The sequence below is a fragment of the Notamacropus eugenii genome, chromosome 1, assembly GCF_028372415.1.
Source record: "Notamacropus eugenii isolate mMacEug1 chromosome 1, mMacEug1.pri_v2, whole genome shotgun sequence".
Taxonomy (NCBI): Eukaryota; Metazoa; Chordata; class Mammalia; order Diprotodontia; family Macropodidae; genus Notamacropus; species Notamacropus eugenii.
In genome coordinates, this window is record NC_092872.1 from 91892454 (window position 1) to 91916842 (window position 24389).

The window sequence follows — 24389 nt, forward strand, 5'->3', positions numbered from 1 at the left end:
CCCAAGAGCTAGGCTTAGGTGGAGGTCAGCTGATGGGGACCAAGGTGTTAAGGACAGATCCCTCAAACCAGAGGGGGAAAGTCAGAACAGGAACTCAGCTACCCCAGCCCAGTGACTCCTCCCAGGTAGCCAGCCCCCTCCAGCACTGGTCAGCCGGACGGGGGTGGGGTCAGGGCGGGGTAAGGGTGGAATGCTGGCGGTGGGGGCTGGCGGGGCGAGATAACTAGAGCGGCTAGGTGTCTGGACAGGGCCGCACTTACACCTGCAGCCCGGACGAGATGGAACTTCTTCCGCTCCTGCTACTATGGCTCTTCTCAACTGGTGAGTGTGGAAACCTCTCAGAGCGCGCGCTCCTTCCCACTCCCAACACCGCTCTGCCGATCGGTGGAGAGGAGGAGGAAAATCTGGGAACCCAGGGGGACCTAGGGCTCCTATCCGTTCCTAGCATCAAAGACTCCGTCCGCACTTGTCCCCTTTGGTCCCAGATCTCGAAGTCACCCTCTTCCTCCGGCTCTCTTCCGAAGTCTAGCTGAATAGGAGGTGGGAGGGTGAGGAGAGAAGGAGGCGCCAGCTTCCTTGCCCCGGGCAGGGCTGTGGGATTTTTCTGGGAGAGAGAATTTGGGGGATTGCCTACTTCTCTGAACTGAACACAAAACACAGGAAACCTAAATATCCGTGAAATCTACCGCGGCAGGGAAATGGAGTGGACTTTAATCACTACGGAGAGTAGGGGGCGGGTTGTTGCCCTGTACAGGGAATAAGGGTAGGGGCGAGATCAGGCGGCAACAGGTGGAAACGAACCTCTAGCGTGCTTTCGGAGGGGAAAAGACGCGTCGAAGGGCAGTCTCAGAGTGGGTGTCGGTAGGAGGGAAAAAGCGCCTCGTCCGCCTTGCTTTGGTGATGGTGGGGATATGGATGGGCTTCTCTGTTTATGTACTTAAGCCTTGGATCCTTTTTTTAGCTTTCCCTGGCTGAGATCTCTACTTCTTCCCAACTACCAAGTACTTGAAACATGCTTGTTAGGAAGGCTCCCAAAGTACAGGGTATGTAATCACTTCGGACTGCTAGCCAGAGCTGGTAGAGGGTAGGAGGGCAGGATGATTCCTAAGGATAAATCAAGAAAAAGGAACTGTTATTGCTTGAGACGGGCTCTGTTTTCTATAACCAAAGCACTTCAGCTTGCCTCCAGTATACTTAAACCCAACTGTCACTGCCAGACATACACGAGACATAGTTTCATTAAAGGGGCCTGCTGGAGTATTTTCTTTGGTCAGCATACACTGCTCCCTCTATGTTCCCCATGCTGGCTCTTAGGAGGTATTTGGGTCCAACCAGTCAACTACATGGGGAGATGGGTGGATGGAGGGAGGGAGGACAGAAATTCAAACTGAATGTTTATTGTAGATCTGGCAAGGATCAGTAAGATAGGGGTTAACCCTTGAACATTGGAAAGTGGGATGGGGTGGGAGTTTGGGGTGTATGTGGAAATCTTTTAATGACCAGGTTGGAAGGAAAAGTAAGTGGAGTCTGAAAGGAGGGTCCCTTATGTTCCCCCCTTCACAGAGGCAGCTAAGGGGCACAGTGGATAGACTGCTTGTTCTGTAGTCAGAAAGACCATAATTTACAAATACCAGACCCTTAGTAGCTTTGTGACCCTAAGCAAAGAACTTGAATTCTGTCTGCCTCAGTTTCCTCAACTGTAAATTGGGTCATAACAACACTTATCTCCTAGGGTTGTTGTGAGGATCAGTTTAGATATTTGAAAGGATTTAGCACAATGCTTGGTATACAGTAGGCCCTTAACAAATGCTTTTTCTCTTCCTTCTCCAATCTCACACCCCCCACACACTGACAATATTCTATCAGGGGGAGTGCTCAACTTTCTTATTAGTCTCACTTTTTCTGCCCTCACTTGGTACTCTTTTTATTAGTTCCCCCCCTGGCTGGATCTAGGACTCAAACAAGCTCCCTGTGGGGTTACATGTACTTCCTAGGCAGAGCAAATAAAAATATAAGGGCTTTACACTTAATGGGGGGGGGGGCTTCAACAGAATTGCAATAAATTGATGAAGCTGGTTTTTAGTGTCTGTCCCTCTCCTTTTGGGACCTTCTCCATCCTGGGTGTCTACTGCTAAACACTTGCCTTTCTGAGGCAGTATCCCAAGATCTGGGTTTCCTCCCCACCTTCCATTTCTCCCTCCATCAATTTCAGTCTCATCCTTGATTTCCTCTCAGCTAGCTGCCTGCTTGAACAGTAAAGTGGTGATGAGTAAATCCTTTCAGCAACTTGGGAGGTTAATGACTAATAAAAAAAGCCCTTAATAAGTAAATGAGGGAAGTCTGTATTTTAATGGATGACTCTAGAAAATGAAAATTCTTACTTCTTAAGAAATTCATCTCTGTTTAGCTATTGGGAAGTAAGATTTTATGGGGATAAAATGCGTCACTTTGGTGTTCCTTAAATCATAAGATTTTGTTGAGTCATTTTAGTTATAGTCAACTCTCCATGACCCCCATTTGGGATTTTCTTGGCAAAGATACTGGAATGGTTTGCCATTTCTTTTTTTTTACAGATGAGGAAACTGAGGCAAACAGAATAAAGTCACTTGCTCAGGGTCATACAGCTAGTAAGTGTCTGAGGCAGGATTCGGACTCATGAAGATGACACTTCCTGACTCCAGTCCTGGCTCTCTATCCACCTAGCTAACCTTATTTATAAGACTGACTTCGTTCAAATATTTTTCACTCTTTCATCTTGAGCCAGGGGGTTATTTACATACATTGAAAAGGCTTCCCCTTTCTTGGAGGATTTGCTCAGAGGAGGTTTTTGGGTTGATTATCTGTAAGATCTTTCTACCATCTCCTCTCTCCACCCCTACATTAAGAGAGGCATGAAACAATCATTTTATATGTCCCAATAAAGAACTTGATAAGATTTTTTTTAATTATCTTGGAATACATAAAGGCATGTTGCCATCATTCTTACTTCCTCTTCACTGGGAACAAATGGGCACACAGAGGTTGGATACAAGCATGGACACTATAGTGAGTTTTGCTAAACTTTGAAACAGGCTCTATGAACAAGTGCCATCCCCCTTCTTTCAAGGTCTCATTTTTGAGACATGGAAACAAGGCTATCAATTCATGGACTTCTACATGGTCCTTCCAGCCCTGGAATTCTGGAAGTGAATGAGCTTGGGCACACTTTGGTTCCAGAGCTATTCTTAGTCACTTCAAATGGGGTCTTGCACTGTTGGGTAGTAAGCAAGGAGGGAGAAGATAACCACTAGCCCTTCTACCACCAAGGCAAATCTCTCCTTCCATATGCCACAGAAGTGGTCTTTTGGTGCTTTGCTTACCCTTCTAAAATGACCTTCATGTTCATTTTAACCTCATTTCATGTTAAAAAAAAAAACTGCAGTAAGGGAATGTGGGGAGAAGGAGGGGAAGCTGATAATCAAACCCTTCCAGGGTTCTGACAGATCCCTTCTAACTTGAATTTTTCCCCCTCTCAGTTTCAGGGAAATCTCATGTGCATCGGAGGGGACTCTTAGAGCTGGCAGGAGCTCTCAGCTGTTCCACAAGCCGCTCAGCACTGGCTTATATGAGCTATGGCTGCTACTGTGGTATTGGAGGAACTGGTTGGCCCCGGGACAAAAGTGATTGGTAGGTATCATCCCAGACCTCAAGTCTTCCCAAGAGCCTGTCTGGACTGACCCTGTTCAGATCATGTAGCTAGGAATACTATACTACTTGACTTTTTCCTCATCTATCTTCCCATAATCTCCTGAAGAATGGTTTTGATTTTTGTTCTGGCTTAGGGTCAAGTGCAGAGAAATAATCAAAAAAAGGTTTGGCCCAATAGATATCCACTAGATGATTCAGGCACTTGGTGAGGCAGTGGGTTAGGCTTAAACGACCACACTCTCTTTACTGAACCACACATGACCAAAGATATCCATTTGTAAGGTGACAGGTGACAGGGTTAGCATGTAGTTTATTGTCAACAGAGAAATACTGATTAACACAGGGATTCAGCCCAAAACTTTAATGGTTTTTTTGAGTGCTCTAACCCAGTAAAAAAAATTTTTAATTTTTGGAAGTAACCATATTATATTAACCTGGATCCTTCATCTTGAGATGGTTGGACCTAGTTTGTTTCAGTGGATAAGAGTGCTGGATTTGGAGTCAGAAAGACCCTTACCTTCTAGGAGTGTTTAGATGATAAAACGAGATGTTATTATTCTAGTGAAATCCAGACATCTCTGCTTTTCCATCTGTCTTCTAAGCTACCTAGAAGTTTTTAAGGACCCAGGCCATAGAAAAGGCCCAATCTCTTTTGAAATGGCAACTCAGAGATGAACACAGACTAGAATCCTGCTATTTTAAGTACATTTTTTCCCCAGGGGTCCATGGGGATCTTTGGGGCTTAGCCTTCAATTTGAAGACTGATGACTTGCTTAAAAATACTTGTTTACTGGCCAGTTGCTAGGATATCAAACATTAAATACTGGATCTGTTATAGATTTTGTCACCAAGTGGCCCAGGAGAAAATAGTTCATGGTGTTTTGTCATTCAGTACCAAAAATTCATTTGGACCCCTACTCTATTCCAATCAGTTTGCTATGATTCCCTAGTGATTATAAGTTCTGTATTGTAGGCCCCAGAGGTGTGAGCTTGCTTAATCACAGGAATCATAGAAACCTAACTAGAGTTTCTCTACTCTTTTTCACTTGTCAAGGTTGACCAATCCCAGTATGGTGGTGACTCAATTACATGGAAATTCCTTCAACTTATTTTTCTAACTCCAGACCACTCTTGTCCAACATGAACAGGTGACCATCTTATGATCATCTAGTCAGTGGCACCATGTTTCTCCCAACCTGAGACAACCCACCCCCCCACATACCTCCTTAGCATATCATTTCTAGCTGATGATCATTTTTCACTCATGAAGCAAAGTCTATCAACCAGTGGGACTCTGTACTTTGTATATAGCCCCTTTAGAGTAGTTAGGTATCAAGCCTTATAAGACTAAGGCCCTGGAAGAAGGGAGCATCTCAGATGGTGATGAAGATCTGAGATCTACTTCATTAGAAGGGGACCATGGACCCCTAATACAGTGTCATTGGCTCAGAGCTCTGCCTTAGTCTCTTTTATTGTAGGTTGGACAATTTTAAGTCCCACACTTGTCTCCTATCCCCTTCTTTTTCTTTTTCTCTACAAATCTTGCCTTGCTTATCCACTTCTTAATTCCTTTTTCTCTGTCTCTTCCTCTTTCTTGGTAATAATAATAAACAATTTACATTAATATAACATATCAACCTTCTCCGCCAGGTTAAGTACTGAGTTAAGTACTGAGTACTCAGTTAAGTACTGAGAAAAGAATTCAGTCAATACTTGGTGAATCCCTGAGTGCAGAAATCATGCTATGTACTTATTTTCAATATTCCACAGCCCCTAAAATTGGACAGATCAATAATGACTAAAAAAATGATATGCGAGGGACACACCTAATTGTCTAAATAAATGCTGGGAGTTGAAATGGCACCTTCCCACAACACGTTCCATGGTACCCTTGTTAGGAACACAACTTGGAAATGGGTCGAGTCCACTACAGCATTTCTGATGTTCTTTGCTAATCATAGATCTCATCATGGAGAATGGGTGAGTGGAGGAGGAAAGTGACCTGTGATTTTGTATTTCCCTCCTATGACTTCACTTTTGTTAATTTTGTCTCCCTCTCCGACCATCTAAAATTCAAGGGTTTGGGGATTTTTTTGTTTTTGTTTTACACGTGTAGTTAAGATCTTAGTCCCTCAAACTGCATCTATAACCTTTCTTGTTATCTCCAGGTGCTGCCAAAAACATGACTGCTGTTATGAAAAGGTGGAGGAGGCTGGTTGTTCCCCCAAGATGGAACGCTATGATTGGGAATGCAGAGAACAGAAGGTGGAATGTGGTAAGTCAAGAGAGTCTTCCTTCCTAGCCCACCCCTTGCAATCACGTTCTTTTCTTTGGTAAAAGCCTGGTTGTACCCTAAAAGCTGGACTGAATCTGGTCCTTTATTTAGCAAATCTCAAAAAGGTCTGTTAGATAGTATTCTTTTAAGTGGAATACTGAACTGGTCACTGAATTATGGCAGGTTAGATTTGGCAGAAATTCCAGCCTGGAATATTTGAGTTAGAATCCTCCCTGTGACATTTACACAGGACCTAGTGGACAGGGTACTGGATTTGAAGTCAGGAAGACTTAGGCTCAAATCCTAACACAGACTAGCTGCCACCCAAGGACTCAAGAGAATGGGAAGAGATGAAAAGTACAGATGTCAGTAGTCAAATTGGCAAAGGAAGATAGGGCAGATAACTTTGATTCCATCTGTGGGAGAGCTATTTCAGTGACCCATGAGTACTTCCCAGTGAACCAGAGGGGAAGGAAGGATTTTGATTTTACTAAAATCACCTTTTCAATGTGGGGAGGGTTCTCAAATTATCAAAACTTACAGCAATTTAGCCCAAGTGGCCAGAATATGGGAGCCAAGCAATGAGACCAAAAAGTAGACAGACTATATATAGACTACACACTGTAGCACGCTGGCATTGATCTTTATTGGTGGAGGTAATTTTCTCACCAAAGAGCTCCTTAGGCAGATGAAATCACAGGTCAAACTACAAATTTCCACTAGGGGATGTCATAGAGCAAGGAAGAGAAACGTGAGTTTTACTAAAGCAAGCCTTCTTGGTGCTCCCTTTTTAGTATGTGTGTGTATTGACAAAGAAGATGGTAGCACAAGCTAAGACTTTCAGACTTATGATTATCTCTACCTCCCCTCCCCTCACCTGACAGCCACATTGTAGACTTGTCTAATAAAGATAGCATAGAGAGGGGGGGACAGTTTATTCTATTATTAAATCATTCTAATAATCGAAACAGAGGGAAATGATTTATCTAATGTGCTCCAGAGAGATTAAATAACTTGTCTCTTGTCGTAAAGCTGTTTCATAGCAGAACTAGTACTAGAATTATAGTTTCAGAAAAACATCTAATCTTATCCCCCTCATTTTACAGAAAGAGACTGCGTCCAGTAATTAATCAACCAACTTACCTAAGGTCATGGAGTTAGGGGCAGGTCCAGAACCAAAGGACAGAGTAGTGTTCTTTCTATTACAAGCAGTTAACTCTACATCACTAGTATTTTTAGTGAAATGGAACTTAAATAGCACCTAAAATACTTTCCCCTCCCTCCTTAATGTTAGTGCCTTTCCTCTGCAATTATCTCTATCATGTATATATCTGTATATAACAGTCTGTACGGCTGTTTGCATATTATCTTCTCTACTGGACTATGAGCTCCTTGAGGACATTTCCTTTTCCAGTATGTCCCCATTTTACAGATGAGGGACTGAGGCAAATGGGGGTTGTGACTTGCCTCTGGTCAAGCAGCTAGTGTCTGATGCTGCATTTAAACGCAGATCTTCCTAACTGGAAGGCTGTTGCTCTATCCACCGTACCACTCAGCTGCCCGGCTCAATACATAGTGTGTGCTTAATACCTGTTAACTGACTTGACTGACCTTGAAGGTGCATATTATGTTGTTTTCACTGAATGAATATTGTTTTCAATATATTTGTTTACATACCTTTGGTTTATGTTTGTCATGCAGCATTGGTTTAAATACATACATACCACTACTGAACTCCCTCCCCCCCCCCCACCGGAGGAAATAGCCCACCTCACCCTGTTTGGAAATACTCTAAATAGTGTTCTCCTTTTTATTTTAAATTATATGTTTGCCCAACTTCCATTTATGGGACAAGCTTAAATATTAAGTAAAAATGGAGAACGGTAATATTTGCTCATACTCCTCCAATAATTTAAAATGTGGCCTGCAAACCACTTAGCTTTTCAGTCTTTATTGATGATTTCTCTTGGGGATTGTTATCCTCCTATTTACATTAGTTCTTATGAAATCTTTGGTTCCCACAGCCTCTGGCTCCAGAAAGCTCAGCCAGCTTATTGTTTTGGAAAAATTAGACCACACCTTGCATAGACTGGGCCTGCAGCAAGGCTTTTATCCTGCTGTGTGCCCCAGCTCTGCATGCCTGATGTCTTGTTCTTCTAGGAACATGGCTCAGAAAACCAGTTACATTTGGGAAAATAGCAAAATGTTCACCTCCCTCTCCCCGCCCCCCGCCCCACGTTCTCATTCCACAGGAACATCTCTGGTCTCATTAATTAACATTCTTCCCTTAGCCATAACTGAGGTTTGCAATATAGTGAAGGTGGCCCTTTGCTTTCCTGTTAAGCAGGATATATGGAACAGTTCGCATCTTGGATGTCAATAAGCACATAAAATGCTACCTGGTCTGTTTTTTGGAGTACAATGTGCCAAGTCAGAAACAGGCAAGAGGGTGAAAAATGGGGGGGGGGAATACAATATGCCTTACAACAAATTGGGCTTGATGAGAGTGAAAAGTATGTTAGAATTGGAGTTCTTAGAAAATCACCTACCCAGTGATTGCTAATGGTTCTTTTTTTTCTGTTTTATGAAACTCCCAAGATAACTTAATTTACTACTCATGATACTCTTTATAATTACTTGCTGCTTAAGGCACCATTAAAAGATTTTTAACATGAACCCCTCGGACTATGGTTATGGAAATGATTTCCCCGGTGCAGAAATCCTCTTTACAGTATCCCACACCAAGACAGCATGTAATGTACTCTTTGCTGTAGTCTTTGCTCCAACACCTCTGGGGATGTCACTACTTCTCATCATCCCTAGAGACTAAGTTGAGGATGAAAAAGGTTAATACTCAACCACATAACAAAAACAACCATAGAACAAAAACCAGAAGTAGGTATCAAATGCTGATTAGCAGGCTCTAAGTGTGTTCATACCTAATAAGGATTCTTGCTCTCAAAATCTACCCTGGAATCTGTCTGGTCCACTCAGAACTCTAGTTTAGACACCTGGGGTTTGCTTCCTGGTGCTTTTTGGAGCTTAGAGCATGTGGGATTTCAACCCTCCCTAATTATGTCTCTCAGAGTTGAGGTGGAAGTTTTTCTCAGGGTAAGTCAATGATAAAAGGGTTTGGTGACAAAACAAAGATCAGCTTGTTGACTTGAATTCGCCACACACACGTGGCCTGGACATATGGGCTCTTTCTCCTTTAGATATTCAACCATGGGTAACTTAGTCCATAAAATTCTCTTTAAGCCTGAGGCACAAACAAACGTCCTGGGTGGATTTGAACTCAAGTCTTTCTGACTTCGGAATGGAAGAACATATCATCCACTGAATCACGTTATAAAAGCTCATGTTACTTTAGCATCAATATTCTAAAAACTCAAAAAGATGAAGCTATTAGCATACGAGAGTAGAAAGTTTTCTATCAAAACCCACTGCCTTCTGAATTTTTGCTTAATTATGCATATATTGGTTACAAGGCTTTTGTTTTTATTTTTTTCCAATGGGTAAAAAGAGAAAAAAATTTTTGTTGATTGAAAAAATTAAATTCCATTTTTAAAAAAGAAAGAAAAAAAGTTTATTCAACAACTGTTACTTACAGAGCTTCAACATTCAAGAATGGCTCTTTCCAGATGTCTAAAGCAAAACCTTTCACATAGCATGTCTTTACCAGCCCCTGGGCAAAGACAAGGGAGGATAACCTGCTATTATACCAAAGCTTAAAGATGAGGCCTAAATCATAGTGAGGATAACGATAAATATGAAAATAAAGAGGTGAAAAAAATAACCACTTTTAATGCTGTGACTCCTCTGAAATTTTGTTAGCGCAAGAAAGTGCAATAGATTGAAACAGTTTTCAGAAGTTAGAAAACCCATTGTATTTTTCCCAATCTCAACCATACTTGAAGAATCCATTGAGTGTATAAATATCCCAGTACCTAAATCTTATCTTCAATTTCCAGAATCTAAGAGAAGGCAAAGAGCAGTTCGTTCCTTTTCAACAACCCAGAATCGCCCAACATCAAACCCTCCTTATTCCATGTACTAAAAAGTGAGATTTGCTTTGCCATTACCTCTATAGTTTGACTAAGCCTGTAAAAGGAAAAGATCTGGATTCCTATTTACATGTAGAGTATCTGAGATCCCATGAAATTGTCTAATTTGAACCTAATATAAAGATGTGAGTGCCATTAGGTTTGAAATAATAGCTCATGGATCCATACTAAGAGCTGGAAGGCATGTCATTTAATCCAATCTTTTTATTTCAGATGAGGAAACTGAGGTTCAGAGAGGTAGGTTACATGACTTTCTTGGCATTATAGAGGTAGCATATAGGAATTGAATAGAGGTAGTATATAGGAGTTGAACCTACCATATCTCCTGATTTCCAAATCCTGTGCTCTTTTCACCATTACTGAATTTGTAATGATCTTAAGAAAAAGCTGGTAAGAAAATCTATAGGTAGGAAATAGTTAGGTAGTTTTTGTACTTAGTAATCTGAATGACCTCAATCTTAGTTCCAGTTTCACTTAGATATAGGCTTGAGTTCTAGACAAAATTCTCAAGTACCTGACTTTGTTTTAGCCTATCTCTTCAACCTTCTCTTTCCCTTTCAAGGGCCTCCTAGCTCCCTATCTCCATCCCACTTGATGGCTTCTGTCTATATGGAATCCTGAAGGAAATAATGAACTCATTTGCACTAAAATGTTAACAGGGTTAATTTTTTGTCCTTCCTAGATTTATTCAAAATTGGATCTCTATGATCAATAAATTTAAAGCTGATAGAGCATATCATTTTGCAGTTGAGGAAACTGAGGACCAGATAGGTTAAGTAATTTGTCAAGTGTCTCTGAGGTAATACAGAAGCAAAATTTGAATTCAGGTCTTCTGACTCCAAGTCTAAAACTATTTCCAGTAAACCATGTTAAGTAAGATTACTTAAAAGTAATATATATATGTATTTACTATAACTTTCCGTTGTTAAGGATCTTATCTTAATGGAATCATATAGCTGAGTGGATGCCTTCCAAGCCTCTTCCTCTTAACTACTGCTTTCAATGGTCCAATACAGAAAATTAATCCCCTTTGATTCCTCTTAAGAATTGTTATAACTAAGCTGCCCCATGTCCTAATCCATGACTGATTCAAAAAATGGGCCTCCACAAGGAAAAAACATGGGAGATCTGTTTATCATTAGCTAAGCTGTCTCTGTACTGGTCTAGTCAGATTCAAGAGATAGCCTTTTTCTTTTAGATACAATAGGTCTTTGTATCACAATTTGCTACTATTCACACATCAGTTTATTTATGATTCTATTTGCACTGAAATTCTATAAGCTCCTCTACTCTGATAAGTAGAGATAACTAGTCAATTCTAAGTTTGCCTGCATTGGATTAGAGGAGAGCTAAACCTTCTGTTTAGGGTTGGTTCTTTGACAGGAAAAATGGATTATCCTAGACAATGCAATATGGGATTATCTGCCCACAATGACAGTTAGTCAACAAGCAGTTATTAAGTGCCTGCTAGGTGCCAGGCACTGTGGATACGAAGAAAGGCAAAAGACAGTCCCTGTCTTCCAGCAGCTCACAATCTAATGGTCAGGTCTGAGAGATTTGAAATGAATTAAGGCTATCACAGTACTCAAAGTGCCATGACTGCAAGTTCTCTTTAAACCGGTAGCAAGAAACCAAATGCTCCTGGAAAATCCTGTTGAGTAGATGGCACCTACGTCCAGCGACAGGGTCAGAGTCAGCTCTGAACAAAATTGTGAAATAGTTATAGTTTCCTATGGAGTTAGGAAAGGGAAGAATAGGTAAGAACCTTTACTCTGCCCTTACTGGAGCACTGGTGCTGTTCTTGCTTTGGGAAAATAATTTTTATGTACCTACTGTCAAAAAATTTCTAGGTCCTGTCAGTCACACTTGGGCTCTGAAGCCTTACACTTGAAAACCTCTTCTTCTGGGATCTCAATACCAGCCCCCTCTATAAATCATTATCAGTTTTTGAGTTCTGTTCTCTCACTGACTTGTTCTAGGTTGTCCTAATTTTTGGTCATAGTAATAGTAGAGTAAAAGAAACTTTAAGGCACATCTGTACTGGCTGGACACTCAGAATAGGTTAATGTGGGAAGGTTTCAAAGGAATGAACACCTAATAATGGAATTTCAGATGTTTTGTGGTTTCCTCTACAACTCTCAAATCATGTACAAACAGCCATATAAAGGGCTGCCTATTTCACTGACGACTTGCAAGGATAGTCTTTTATTCTAATCCCCCAGGGAAGAGATTTTAAACTTGAAATGAGAAATACTGCCGTAATGCCAGAAACCCTTGTCGTGTAGTTGGAATGTCAATATTTCAGTGCCGGGGTGTTCTGCACCTCTCTTGCATCTTGCCTGTACTTCTCAGCGTACTTGCCACATCTAACCCCATAACGTGCCTTCTCTCTGCCTCTTTCAGGTGCCAACCTGAACAAGTGTCAAGAAATGATGTGCAAATGTGACCAGGAACTTGCCCACTGCTTGGCCACAGTAGCATATAATGCAAGGTTCTTTTTCTTCCTCCATGCCCTTTGTGGAAATAAGCAGCCGAAGTGTGACTGACATACCTTGGAAATTTTCTTTTGGTTGCGGGTATATAAAAATGATTTTTCCCTAAACAAAAAGCAGTATCAGTGTTCCAGTAAGGGCAAAATAAAGGTTCTTAGCTACTTCTCCCTCATAGGCCTGAGACATGGACCCCATCTGTTGCCACACTTCCTCTCAGCTGAAACCTAGCTGGAGCCCACTGCCTTACTTTCAGCTCATGGACAAATCCAAGAAACCGAGTTGTTCTACTGCGTAAATGGGAGGTGAAGGGAATTCTTCCCATTTTACCTATATTTTTATTTTTACCTATATTTACCCCTTCTAAATGGCGATTTAAATCAGAGACAGGCAAAGGTGATTTAAGTTTATGAGAAAGCAGGTCTAATAAATATGTCAGAAGACATGGGTTCTAATACATACCTCTTATCTCACTGTATGGCCTAAGGTTTAGCATTTTATAAAACAAAAGCTTAATCTCTTAAATTCTGCTTTTATAATCATAAATTGGCCTTTATCCCCCAATATTTTTTATGGACTTCTCTTAACCTTTGGAAATTTTAGCTGGTAAACATTTTTTGCCTAGTTTACTCTAAAGCTCCCAAGTAGTTAGGTGGTAAGGTAGAGTACTGGTCCTAGAATCAGGAAGACCTGAGTTCAAATCTGGCCTCAGACCCTTAGTACTTGTGTGACCTTGGGCAAGTCACTTAACTTCTGTCAACCTGCTTCCCCAACTGTAAAATATGGGGACAATAACAGCACCTACCTCCCAGGATTGTTGTGAGGATCAAATGAGAATATTTATAAAGTGCCTAGCACATAGTAAACGCTATATAAATACTAGCTATTATTAGAATTGAATTGTCAAAGAAATTAATTTATAAGTATGATTTCCTATTAGAACTATTAAGAAGAAGAAATAAGGTACAGGCCAAAAACTACCTCTCTCTTCTGTTTCCAAGTTCTTGTAGCGAGATCAAAACTTATTTACCTGTCTTACAAAACTGCTGTTATACGATATTTTCCCTAATCTTTTACCTTCCTGGTATCTAGTATTGATTCTCTGTACAGAAAAATAAATGTTTAAACTACACCAGATTATTGGTGCCATTCAACTCTAATGAGTTCATGTGCTTTGTTAAGAATTCAATGACTCCTGGTCATTTTTGTGATTATTAAAAAACTCATTTATGTAAAACCTGAGGCACTTTACAAAAAAGTGCCTCCCTTATAAGGATTCTGTGTAAATATTAGTACCATATTTCAGATATATTCAGAGATGAAGGGATTTATCATGAGGAGATAGGTCTTGAACCAAAGTCAACCTTAGGTGTAGTGTTTTATCACCACACTTATCCTATATCAAAACAAAGAAGCTTTAAGTGGACAACAGTGATCTGAGTGCCAATCCTCAGATACTTACTAGCTATATGACCCTGAGCAAGTCACTTAACCCTGTTTGCCTCCTCCTCATATGTAAACTGGAGAAGGAAATGGCAACCCCTCCAGTATCTTTGCCAAGAAAAGTTCCAGTGGGGTCAAGAGAATCCGACCACTGCCCAACAATAGGCACATACCCTAGAGCTACTTCAGAGGAACTATTGATTCGGATAAGGTTTTATCAAAGGTAATTACACTAATGAAAGTACGTTTATCAGTCTTTTCATCTCCGTAGCAGCTAAATAATGTTATCTCCCCCAGGCTTCTGTTTTACACATAGGAGAAAGAATGGCAAAACACTTCAGTATTTTTGCCAAGAGAACCTCAAATGGGGCCACAGATGGACAGAAGTGAACAAGGAAGGCTGGGCAAAGGAGCACGGAGTCCAGGGCAGGGAAGCTGTTCAGCTGCTTTTAGCTGTTAGGTTTTCTGGACAAAGATATTGCTCATTTTACAGAAAAGGAAAGTAAGGCAAAGAAGGTTACGTGATTTGCTCAGGATCACATAGCTATTAAGTATCTGAGGCTTGGCCACTCTATCAACTGATTTCTGAGGCTGGATTTGAGCTTAAATGAGCTGGGAAAAGTCACCTAACCTCTGCCTACCTGGATATAAAATGGTGAATCACAACAGTAACCACCTCCCAGGCGTGCTGTGAGGATCAAAGGAGATAAGGCTTTGTAAATCTTACCAGGCAAGATGAACGCTAGCTGCTATCGATAAATGCCTTTTCATTTATATAACTGTCTCAGAATCACAGAGTGGGCAGAAGGGCACTCAGACGCCTAGTTCTACCTCGGGTCACAGCTGTTAGTGGCAAAACAGGGATGAGAACTTCCCAGTCCAGTTTGGTTTCTGCCTCTCTGACAAGTACTGAAGAAGCCCTGAGGCTTAGTGCACCCCATGTATCTCGTAACATCTGAGAAGTGCTTGGAACCTTGGATGCGTTCAGTGTGTCAGGCCAGTGGGATGTCTCCAAAAATTCAGCTCTAAATTCACAAGGACTTGAAAAAACACTTTTATTTTGTTTAAAGTATTTTTTTGCAACCTTCAGATGCAAATATGAAACCCTCACTTCTAAGACGAGACACAAAGGGTCAAGGAATGGGTTCCAGAAGCCGCCACGTTTCTCTTTGGATAGTTCATCACACTATTCTGTATTTACAAATCACAGCTCTTGGTATAGATATCACATCACAAAGACAATGATACAGTGTGAGGTCAATTATCAAATGTTTCTTAAAAGTACAATCTTGAAATCTGTCACAGATCCAATTATTTTTGAAAAAAAAGATTTTTAGGAAGCATTGAGACAGCAAAGAATGGCTAAAATTAGTCTTCATTACTTGCTCAAAGTTGTCCAATATCCTTTTTCAAATAAAAGGACGCAAACATTGATTAAAACTGGCTAGGAGGGAATATGTCAGCAACTCAATGACTGCAGTTTTCACTATGTCACCAACAAGACAGCATCTTCCACACTGCACTCTGATCTGCAGCTGTTAGTCACACCTGACTAAAAGTTCACTTACTGAGAACATCTGGAAGGCAAGGTCCTGCCCAGGAGAATTTCACTTTCCCATCATCAGTACTCCAAATGAGATTCTCTTGTCACTTAGCAGCTCTATCAAACTAGACCTCAGAAGGCCTGTTGAGAAGCAAATACACACAGCCTAATACCATGATACTTTAACGTATGTCCCATCTTCTCTGAGGAGCTCTAACAGTCCTTTGTAGCCATCGCTGAGCCTCACAACACCTTTGTGAGGTAGTTATAGTATGTGGCAAGTATCACTACTGTACAATCTGAATAAACCAATACTGGTTGGGGATGATGGGTCCTGTTTCCCATGCCAAGAAAAACTTTGTGTAGCTTTTTAAAAAAGCAGCTCCTTTTATCACTATAGAAAAGCGGACCCCCACCCTCCTCCCTTCCCCTCACTCCCACTGCAGCCCCCACCACTCTTTAAATTTCAAAGCTCAGACCTTCTGGAGGCCAGCTTCACTCAGAACCAGGACAGCAACACTCACAACACTTGAGTTTCTAGTCTGCGAACTTCTTTGACCACAAGATCAATGTTGATAATTGGGTTAAAGTACAGGGCCCAGTAAAATAAACAGTTGCAAATAAACTGAGGAATAATAGGCCAAAAAATGGCCACAAAAAGTCCCTGTGTTGATACTTTCCAAAAATGGCTCCACATTATGTGAGGAACAGTTCTGAAAAAAGAAGAGGATTACGTTAGAATGAGCGTCTGTTAATTCCTATGGCCACTAACAGGCCTTTTTTTCAACTAGTGGGAAGAATCATCACACTTACTTCCAAAGAACCTGATCCAGACAAATATGTATGTCCTGGTTTGTATAAAAGAGTATTGTACACAGAAGTTGCTTCAGATTTATTTGCCCTCAACTTTGCAGGCTACTACAAAGTTAAATCTCTTGAAGAGAAAAATCTTTCTCTCTTATTGAATGCATAGGTGAAACAGCAAGTCAAAGTAAGAGTGCTGGACTTGAATTAGGAGAGACCTGGGTTCAAATCCTGGCTCTGTTACTCTGGGAAAGTGACTTGATCTTTCTGGAACTTAACCTTAAGATGGAAAAAATAATACACAGAGTACTCCTGATTTCACAGGATTGTTGGACACTTTACATGCGAGTCATCAGTTTCTAAGATGTCTAATTCCAGATTCTCTGGGGCAAGTGAATATTTGCATTTATCCTTTAGAGTATACTTCCAACTAGTGGTGTTGATTATTTTTTTATTTTCACAGGGATGCTGGGATTCTGGGAATGGGAAAGAATGAATACAGGAATGGAAAGGGAAGAAAATGTTAAAGGGCAGAAATACAATTTCTTTAGCATTCTGAAAGGAAAAATGTTCCTCCCCACCCCAACCCAGCTCTGATCAATATTCATCCAAGAGTCACTGTATAATTGGATCATAGAATATTAGAGATGGAAAGAAAACCTTCAAAATCATTTAGTCCAAGCCCCTCATTTAGAGGAAGCCAGGTGGAATATGAAAGGACCATTGCGCTCAAGAGTCAGGAAACTGACTCTTGAGATTTCAAATCTTCCTTTAGATACCTACTGTGTGAGCTTGAGCACATCATGTAACCTCTCAGCCTCAGTTTCCTCGTCTGTAAAATGAGGGGGTTGGGATGAATGACCTCTTTCCAGATCTAAATCTATGATCCTATTATCAGATGAGAAAACTGCTGTCCAAAGTGATTAAGTGACTAAGTGATTAAGTCAAGTGAGATAATGATCAAATGAATAATATTTGTTAAGTCTGCAGCATACAGTAGACATTTAATAAATGCTTGTTCCGTCCCCTTTCTTCCTCTCAGGTCACACCTTAGGAAGAAAACCTGGACTGCCTAATGTCCAATTCATGTTCTATATCACTATGCAATTTGCCAAAAAAGAAACATTTTACTTTAATCCTTTTCTTAAAAGATCTCTACTCCCAAGAGTATGCTAATTTTTATATGTAAATAATACTTGGGGAAACATTTTATAAGAGATTATTTTTTCAAAAGTCCCCACAAAGAAGAGAACCTTCAAAATATTTCAGATACCTACTTGTCTTAAAAAATATTTCTTTCCCAGACTCTGATATTTCATCCATTTCTATACTTACTTCAGTTCATTCCTTGACCAAATCCTCCAAAAGGAAAATAACTCCAGAACAGACAGCAACATGGCATTAACAATAAGAAACCGTGATGTCCAGTAGTGCACATCCAGCCAATCCCAGGCAAATTCAGCAATCAGTTGATATGGAAGGAAAGAATATTTAACAAGGAATTCTCTCCACTGCTTCCAAGTGGGCTCTTTAAAGTCCTTTGGGGAAAATTTAAAAAAAAAGGAAAAGAAAAAAAAATAACTAGTTGGTTGTACCAACTAGGTTACTTTTTATCCCTTTTCGAAACAACCTAAACTGAAGTTAATTTTAAAATTAAAATGATTGCCCAGATTGTATGGATTATAAAGATACTCATAATACTTACATAATTTCTGAAGCTCTCCAATATAGCTTTTGTTAAATGATGTTGAATGAATTAAAATAATCAAGTCCATTAATTTTTCTCTAACACATATATAACCCAGGTATGGAGGGGTAGAGAGGAGGAAGAAAAACAATAAAAAAAAAAAAATCTAAAAAAATCATGATAATTTGTTCTTTTTTTGAAAAAAAAAAAGGCCAGTAAAAGAAAGGCCAGTAAAAGAAAGTACAAGCATCAGCAAAAATTGGAAGAACAACTAGTTAAAGTAAATAATTTATAGAATATGTTATTTAAAAATAACAATAGAAATAAAAAAATGTGTATTACTGATGCAAGAATCTAAGCAAAGAGATGGCTATTTGGTAAGATTCAATAAGGTTGAACACACACACATGTGCACACACACGCACGTACACACACACACACACACACACACACACACACACACACACACACACACACACACATGACCTTTTCACCAGTGGAAAGACTGCCCAACGGAGGAGAACAACGCTTACAAAATCAAACATGAGACATCAGGTAGGCCACCTTTCAGAGCTGTTATGAATAAAAGGGCTTTATACATCTTAAAGTAGGGCAAGGAAAGTTAAGTTATTTCTGTTTTCCCATACCAGGTTCTTATCAAAACATTTGGCTCTATCTAGGATGTATGCATGCACGTATGTATATGGGTATGTTTACATGTGCTACATATATTTTTATATGTATAAAAATAAAAAATGGTTGAAGTCAAGATATTCTAAAAAAAAACTTACAAGAAACTTTGTGATGATATCCTCTTTCTCCTGTATGGGGCATATCGTATGGATGAAAGGTAAGAAGGTTTCTGCATAATCAAACAAGTACAGATACAACATACTGAGTCTTGGGGAGCTCTTCAGGGCATACAACAGGAATAATGACTTGCCTGGGTTGACGGCCTGAAATGCATTAGAAGGTGAACAATGCAATATTAAAAATAGGGAAATTATCCTCTTAAACTCACATTAAATCATTTTGTAAAATATCATTTGCAATCTATTTTTGGTGGCCTTAACTGAAGCAATGCAGTGAGAAAGAGTAGCATTTATCATTAACATACAGTATGTAACTTAAATTATATAAAGTTCCAATTTCTAAAAGAATCTTTAAATGCCAGATTAGAGAAGCAGTAGCCTTACATAAAAGTTTCTTCTAAGTCTGGACAGCAAAGATTCCATAGTACTGAAAATTCCAGTGATAGCATCTGACAGTGCCAGGGCTGGTTCCATCATGAGTCTTCAGGAAAGAGCACTTAGGCCAAGTGTAAGATTCATGTTAACGGTACTCTTGGCCTCAAAAGGTAAAAGTTCTTGGCTACTTTCCATAAGATAAGGAAAGAAGAACTACTGAAATGCAAATAACATAGTGTGGAAACATGAAATATAAACATACTTATTTGATGGGAAAAAGTACTTAGCTGATTATCAATCTCAATGGAAAATTTAAGGAATCCTATTATATATAATGGAAATATTATATCAGAAGGAGCAAAAGGACATTGCTAATAACTCTATGACTTCATGCAAATCATGAGACCTCAAACATAAGTTAAGAGGGTCTAGGAATCTGTAAATAATCTTCTAGGTCTTTTTTGGTCCCAAACTTGGTGATCCTGTTATGCTTACACTTCCTTTCCTTATTTAATCAACCCTCAATTCACTAGTATAGGAATGAACTCCCAGGTGAGGAATTTCTTCTACTAATGTAGGATGGCACCTTCTCTGCACCTTGTAGTCTTAGAGAGAATTGTTTATACCAATGAAGTGAAGTGGGCAGCCAGGTGGAGGCAGATGCTGGACTGAAATCCAAGTTTTCCCGGGCTGGAGGCTGGCTCATTACCCACTATGCTACACTGCCTCTCAGGCAGATGGAATAGAAATCACAACTTGATTTCTGGCTACAGAATACAGCACTTCCTTTTGCCACAGAATTATTTGTACTAACTATAATATTTTCAATATCTTAAAGATCTAGTTGCTATCCAGAAGGGAAGAGTTCAGGATTGGGAAACATTTTGGTTAGCAAATCCTACAAGCTAACCAGTTGGCTGGAATATATCTAACTCTCTGAGACTAATGGGACTTTCACAGTATATTACAATTATACTACATTCATAGAATTTGAGCTTAAAAGGATCACTTGTTCCAATACACCTAATTTTATATATGAGGAAACTGAGACCCAGAGATCAAGAAAAGATTTATCCAGGGTCATATATCTGGTAATGCTAGAGCTGGGACTGACCACAGGACTTAGGTACTTTATGTTAAAAAGTCAACAAATGGTTTAATCTATGTATGAAGAAGGAATCAGCTGCTATAAAAGCTTACCTTGTATTCCCAAAGATTCTGTGGGGGTTTTACTCCTAAAGTTTTGACACGCTCCAGTTCCATTATGATGGCTTTTCTGTGGCTACTATTCTCTATGTTATATGGAGCCTTTGAAAAGTCTTCATCTGTCAATGTTAAAAGCAATCTATGGTAGGGGAGCAAAAAAGAAAAAAAAAAATCTATTCTTTTGAGATCATATGTTGAAAGTAGCTCTTCCATGTTCAAAATTCCTTCTTGGAAATTACCCCAAACTTGTAAAAGAGCTAAAACATTTAATACACCTGGAACTTAACATAGATACTGTTCTATAAAGGATACCATAGCAATTGCTTAGCATTCTGGGGTAAACCATTCACAACAAGAGGCCAGTACAACAAAATACTGCTTTAAAATCCACAAAGTGACAACTTCCAAATCTCAGCAATAACATTTAATTGGAAATAAAAGCACAGAAATGAATATTATACAGGAACAATATATAAGGCCTCCCAGCGTGTGACAAGTAGACAGTAGAGTCACTTAAAGGGATGCTTTGTTTTCGTAGAGCATAATGTCCGTAGAGGTCATGCTCCACATATCTGTTAAATGATCTGTTCAAATTTAATAAGCTTACTCAATTCCAAAAATTAAAAAAAAGCAAACATTAACAAGAGACTTGATCTTTTAAACAGGAGCATATTAACTAGAAACTTATTTTAAATAATCTGAAATAGCTGCATATATAAAAAAAACATAAGAATCATTATACTGGGTCAGGCTCACAATCCATCCAACACAAAATTCAATCTTTGGCATTAGCACCAAGGTTGGCTTATGGAAAAGAACAGTTCATGAAACAACAGCTACAGTGGTATCCCTTACTACCTGTTTCTGTATAGTCATATACATTTCTCTAAATACTTTCTCATTCTTTAACGTGGAGTACAGAATTCTGTTTTACTACCTGTTGGCTTAAAGTAATACTTCCTCATTAACGTCCTACTCCTTTACACTACATGAGATACACATTAGCTGTGGTTTTTGGTGAAAAATTCCATGTTCAACTCTATCCAAAGCCTGTCTGACTTTATGTAGACTTAAAACACATTTCACCTCAGCCTTGGTCTACAGCCTGTTTCAGTCTATAAACAAAAACTTTTTCAGTCTCACTCATGGGTATGTGACCTTCTCTAATTCCACTGGTTGTTGTTTGTATGGTGTTTGGTTGGTTTGGGGTTTTTTTTTTTTGGTGAGGGGTGGAGGGATAGGGTCAAGAACCACCCTGTGGTATTAAGTCTAGTTTTATTTTAGAAGCACTTTATGATAGTCACAGTGGCAAAATGCAAAGTGACAGTACAGATTCAGAATGACCATCTTATATTCCCAAAGTGTAAGTACAGCTATGTTTACAGGAATTTCAACTGCAAAAACTGAAAACTTTAAGATTTTCAAAACATAATATTAAGGTGGGAGAGAAAGTAAGCAAAATTTTGGCAGCCGAGGTCTGTCTCCATTTTGGAGCATGTTTTCAATAATTTCCTGTTTGCCCACAAAATGACATGTAGGTTTTACTTATTCTTTAACACTTGAAGGACTCATGATTTCTTCAGTATACATACTCCATCTTCTGATGCAGATTACAATCCTTCCACATGCTGGTGACATCTTTATGAGTTACTGGGGTTGAAAAAATTTGTGTGAACTTCCTGCCCTCAGCTAAGCTGGTCTCTGGATGACAAGACATGTAAGTCACTGCCAGGTCTACATTCAAAACCTTTGCAGCTTGGTTAGACTTGCCAGAGCTTGCTCTCCACTGGCAAAGCCTTTCGGGGAACTCAGGGTCACTTGCATGCCATGAGAGATCAGAATAACTTAAGTGGAAGATAAAGATTTTATTTGGAGGTTCATTCAATCCTACTTATTTTTTTTCCATCTGAAAGCTCTGATCTACCACAACAGTAGGTTATCTTTAAAAATGTCAATGTATTACTTACCTGCCATTAACTCTTTCAGATAAAAATCTTTCTCTATACAGAGAGGCCCAAGGGCCCAGCTGCTCTAGCCAAAAGATGACTTCTTCAGCCGTCCATTTTGCAACAGATTTGTGAACGAGCAGGTCATGCTCTGATTCTCGACTGCTCCAGTGATATACAAGCAGAACTACCTAGCAAAGAGAATGACAGCAAGTTTAAGGCACAGACAACTGTAATACTTCAGTGCTAATCAATGCTTCAGGGAAAAAAACCAAGCAGATTTCCCAAGAGGTATGCTTAGCACAGTGTTTGGCACATGTAGATTCTTATTAATGCTTATTCATTTCTTGATTGATGATGAAAACCTTTCATATGAGAGCAAGTCATTACACATCACTTGTTTGCCAGTCTTTTCACCTAGAACCTGAAATCTTTTCACCGAAAACAGTCAAGGAAACACCAAGACACACATGCTAGCAGACTCAGACTGGTGAAAATTCAGTCTGTTTTCATAAACTTGAAATAAGCTCCAAGTTAACTGGGACCACCTGAAGACTGAATTTACCTCTCCAGAAGTAGCACTAATCCCATATGGATAGACAGTCATATGGCTTTATGAAGAGTTAGCAATGTGGAGTAGATAGAGTCAGAAAGATCTGGGTTTAAGGGTTGTTTTTACACAAGACTGTGTGATCCTTGGACAGTCACAACCTCTCAGTGCCCCTGGCAGCTCTCCAAGACTGTGAAGTGCTGGACAGCTGCCAACTGCACTAGCAGAGGGAGTTTCCTCACTGGCAAACCCTTACACCAATGAAATTACAGGTCCCAAACAAAACAAAACAACAACTTTAATCTGGTGTCTTTCAATTTAAACAGAAAATAGAATATTTAAGCTTTTATGATATGTAACATATAAGAAAAAACTGTTAAGCTTTAGTATATCAGCATTCCATGTCTTTGAAAATTTATATGAAATGAGCAATTGTAAATGCTCACCAGTGAATTACTGTATCACTTCACTTAATTAAATCTTCTTTGTTACATTTTGTTTGTTATTTTGGATGAGATCTGAGATTTCATCGGTGTAGGACACTCCCAGTTTTCTACCTCCTCTTGCCAATGCAGATCAGCACCTCCCTTGCAATTTACTGTGTTGGAATTTAACAGAGAAGTTAAGTGATTGTCCAGGATCACACAGTCAATGTGTAAAAATAGGACTCAAACCCAGGTCTTTTGTCTATACTTATTACATATGGCCACCTCTTCATGAAGCCACTTAATGATCTAACCATATTTAAAGAGAAACAGGCTTAAATTATCAGATGAAATAAAGGATTAGACAAAAAAATAAACTTACTGCAACACCAGTTAAAGCTGTTAATACTCCAGAAAAAAATCCCCCTCCTCTTTGAGGATTTGCTCGCCCTGTATTTGGAGCTACAGAAATCTGATCATTCCCATATTTATGAAAGGCAGTAAGACTATGGACTATGTCAGCGTTCTGCTCAATGTCTTCTAATCTCAGTTTGATGGCATCAGGAAATAACTTTTCAATAGCATCTCTACAGAGAAAACAAAATCAAGAAAATCATTTCAATATATCATAATGCTATAAAGTAAAGCAATTAAAGTGATTTAAGGTCTAGTAGTAGGAAAAAACATGAGTACAAAGCTGATGACATAGCAGGTTCAGTTGGTTTAACTTTCTCTAATTAAAGAATCTAATAACAGTTCAGTGAAAATTAAATCTTGTAAATAGGCAAACCCCTAAGGATAAAAATGAGGTCTTTTAAACATAACCCAACATCATTTGCACTAACTTATGCATAACTATTTGTTGGATTCCTTTGTTGATGTGATTAGTAGTGAATTCAGTAATAAAGAAATGAGCAAAGTCCAGGTTTTCAGCCCCACTTTGCCCACGATTTAATATATAACATGACACTATAGAAATTGAAAGTATTTGCTGATTATCTGAATTGCCACATACTGGTTGATAATACAACCTATAGAATACATGAAAGACTCTATCCACCGTGGGATTATTCAAAGGTTGCA

The 24389-nt window shown here is 39.4% G+C and overlaps 2 protein-coding genes across 4 annotated transcripts in view; one reads left to right on the top strand and one right to left on the bottom strand.

The window, feature by feature from the left end:
• Positions 1-200: 200 nt before the first annotated feature.
• PLA2G10 (phospholipase A2 group X) lies at positions 201-13669 on the top strand. Its single transcript, XM_072609511.1, has 4 exons — positions 201-321; positions 3516-3666; positions 5856-5962; positions 12430-13669. Exons 1-4 carry the CDS (start codon positions 279-281, stop codon positions 12570-12572), a joined length of 444 nt encoding a protein of 147 aa, XP_072465612.1. The 5' UTR covers positions 201-278; the 3' UTR covers positions 12573-13669.
• Positions 1050-24389, bottom strand: part of BFAR (bifunctional apoptosis regulator) — a 38435-nt gene continuing 15095 nt past the window's right edge. For 2 of the 3 annotated variants that reach the window (XM_072609492.1, XM_072609484.1), the window contains exons 3-8: positions 23689-23893; positions 22353-22522; positions 20380-20524; positions 18784-18948; positions 17641-17843; positions 14997-16214 (exon numbers count right to left, since the gene is read on the bottom strand). In XM_072609492.1, the coding sequence (XP_072465593.1) occupies positions 16022-16214; positions 17641-17843; positions 18784-18948; positions 20380-20524; positions 22353-22522; positions 23689-23893 (1081 nt within the window). In that variant the 3' untranslated portion in view covers positions 14997-16021. Of the gene's footprint in view, positions 1105-14996; positions 16215-17640; positions 17844-18783; positions 18949-20379; positions 20525-22352; positions 22523-23688; positions 23894-24389 lie in introns of those variants that run through there. The other variant, XM_072609499.1, reaches the window with a different exon arrangement.

Excerpts from the sequence above, each read along its gene's own strand:
- PLA2G10 (XM_072609511.1), top strand. The coding sequence starts at position 279 with ATGGAACTTCTTCCGCTCCTGCTACTATGGCTCTTCTCAACTG. Across the intron at positions 3,667-5,855 it reads CCCCGGGACAAAAGTGATTG|GTGCTGCCAAAAACATGACT; the intron begins GTAGGTATCATC and ends TGTTATCTCCAG. Across the intron at positions 5,963-12,429 it reads AGAACAGAAGGTGGAATGTG|GTGCCAACCTGAACAAGTGT; the intron begins GTAAGTCAAGAG and ends TGCCTCTTTCAG.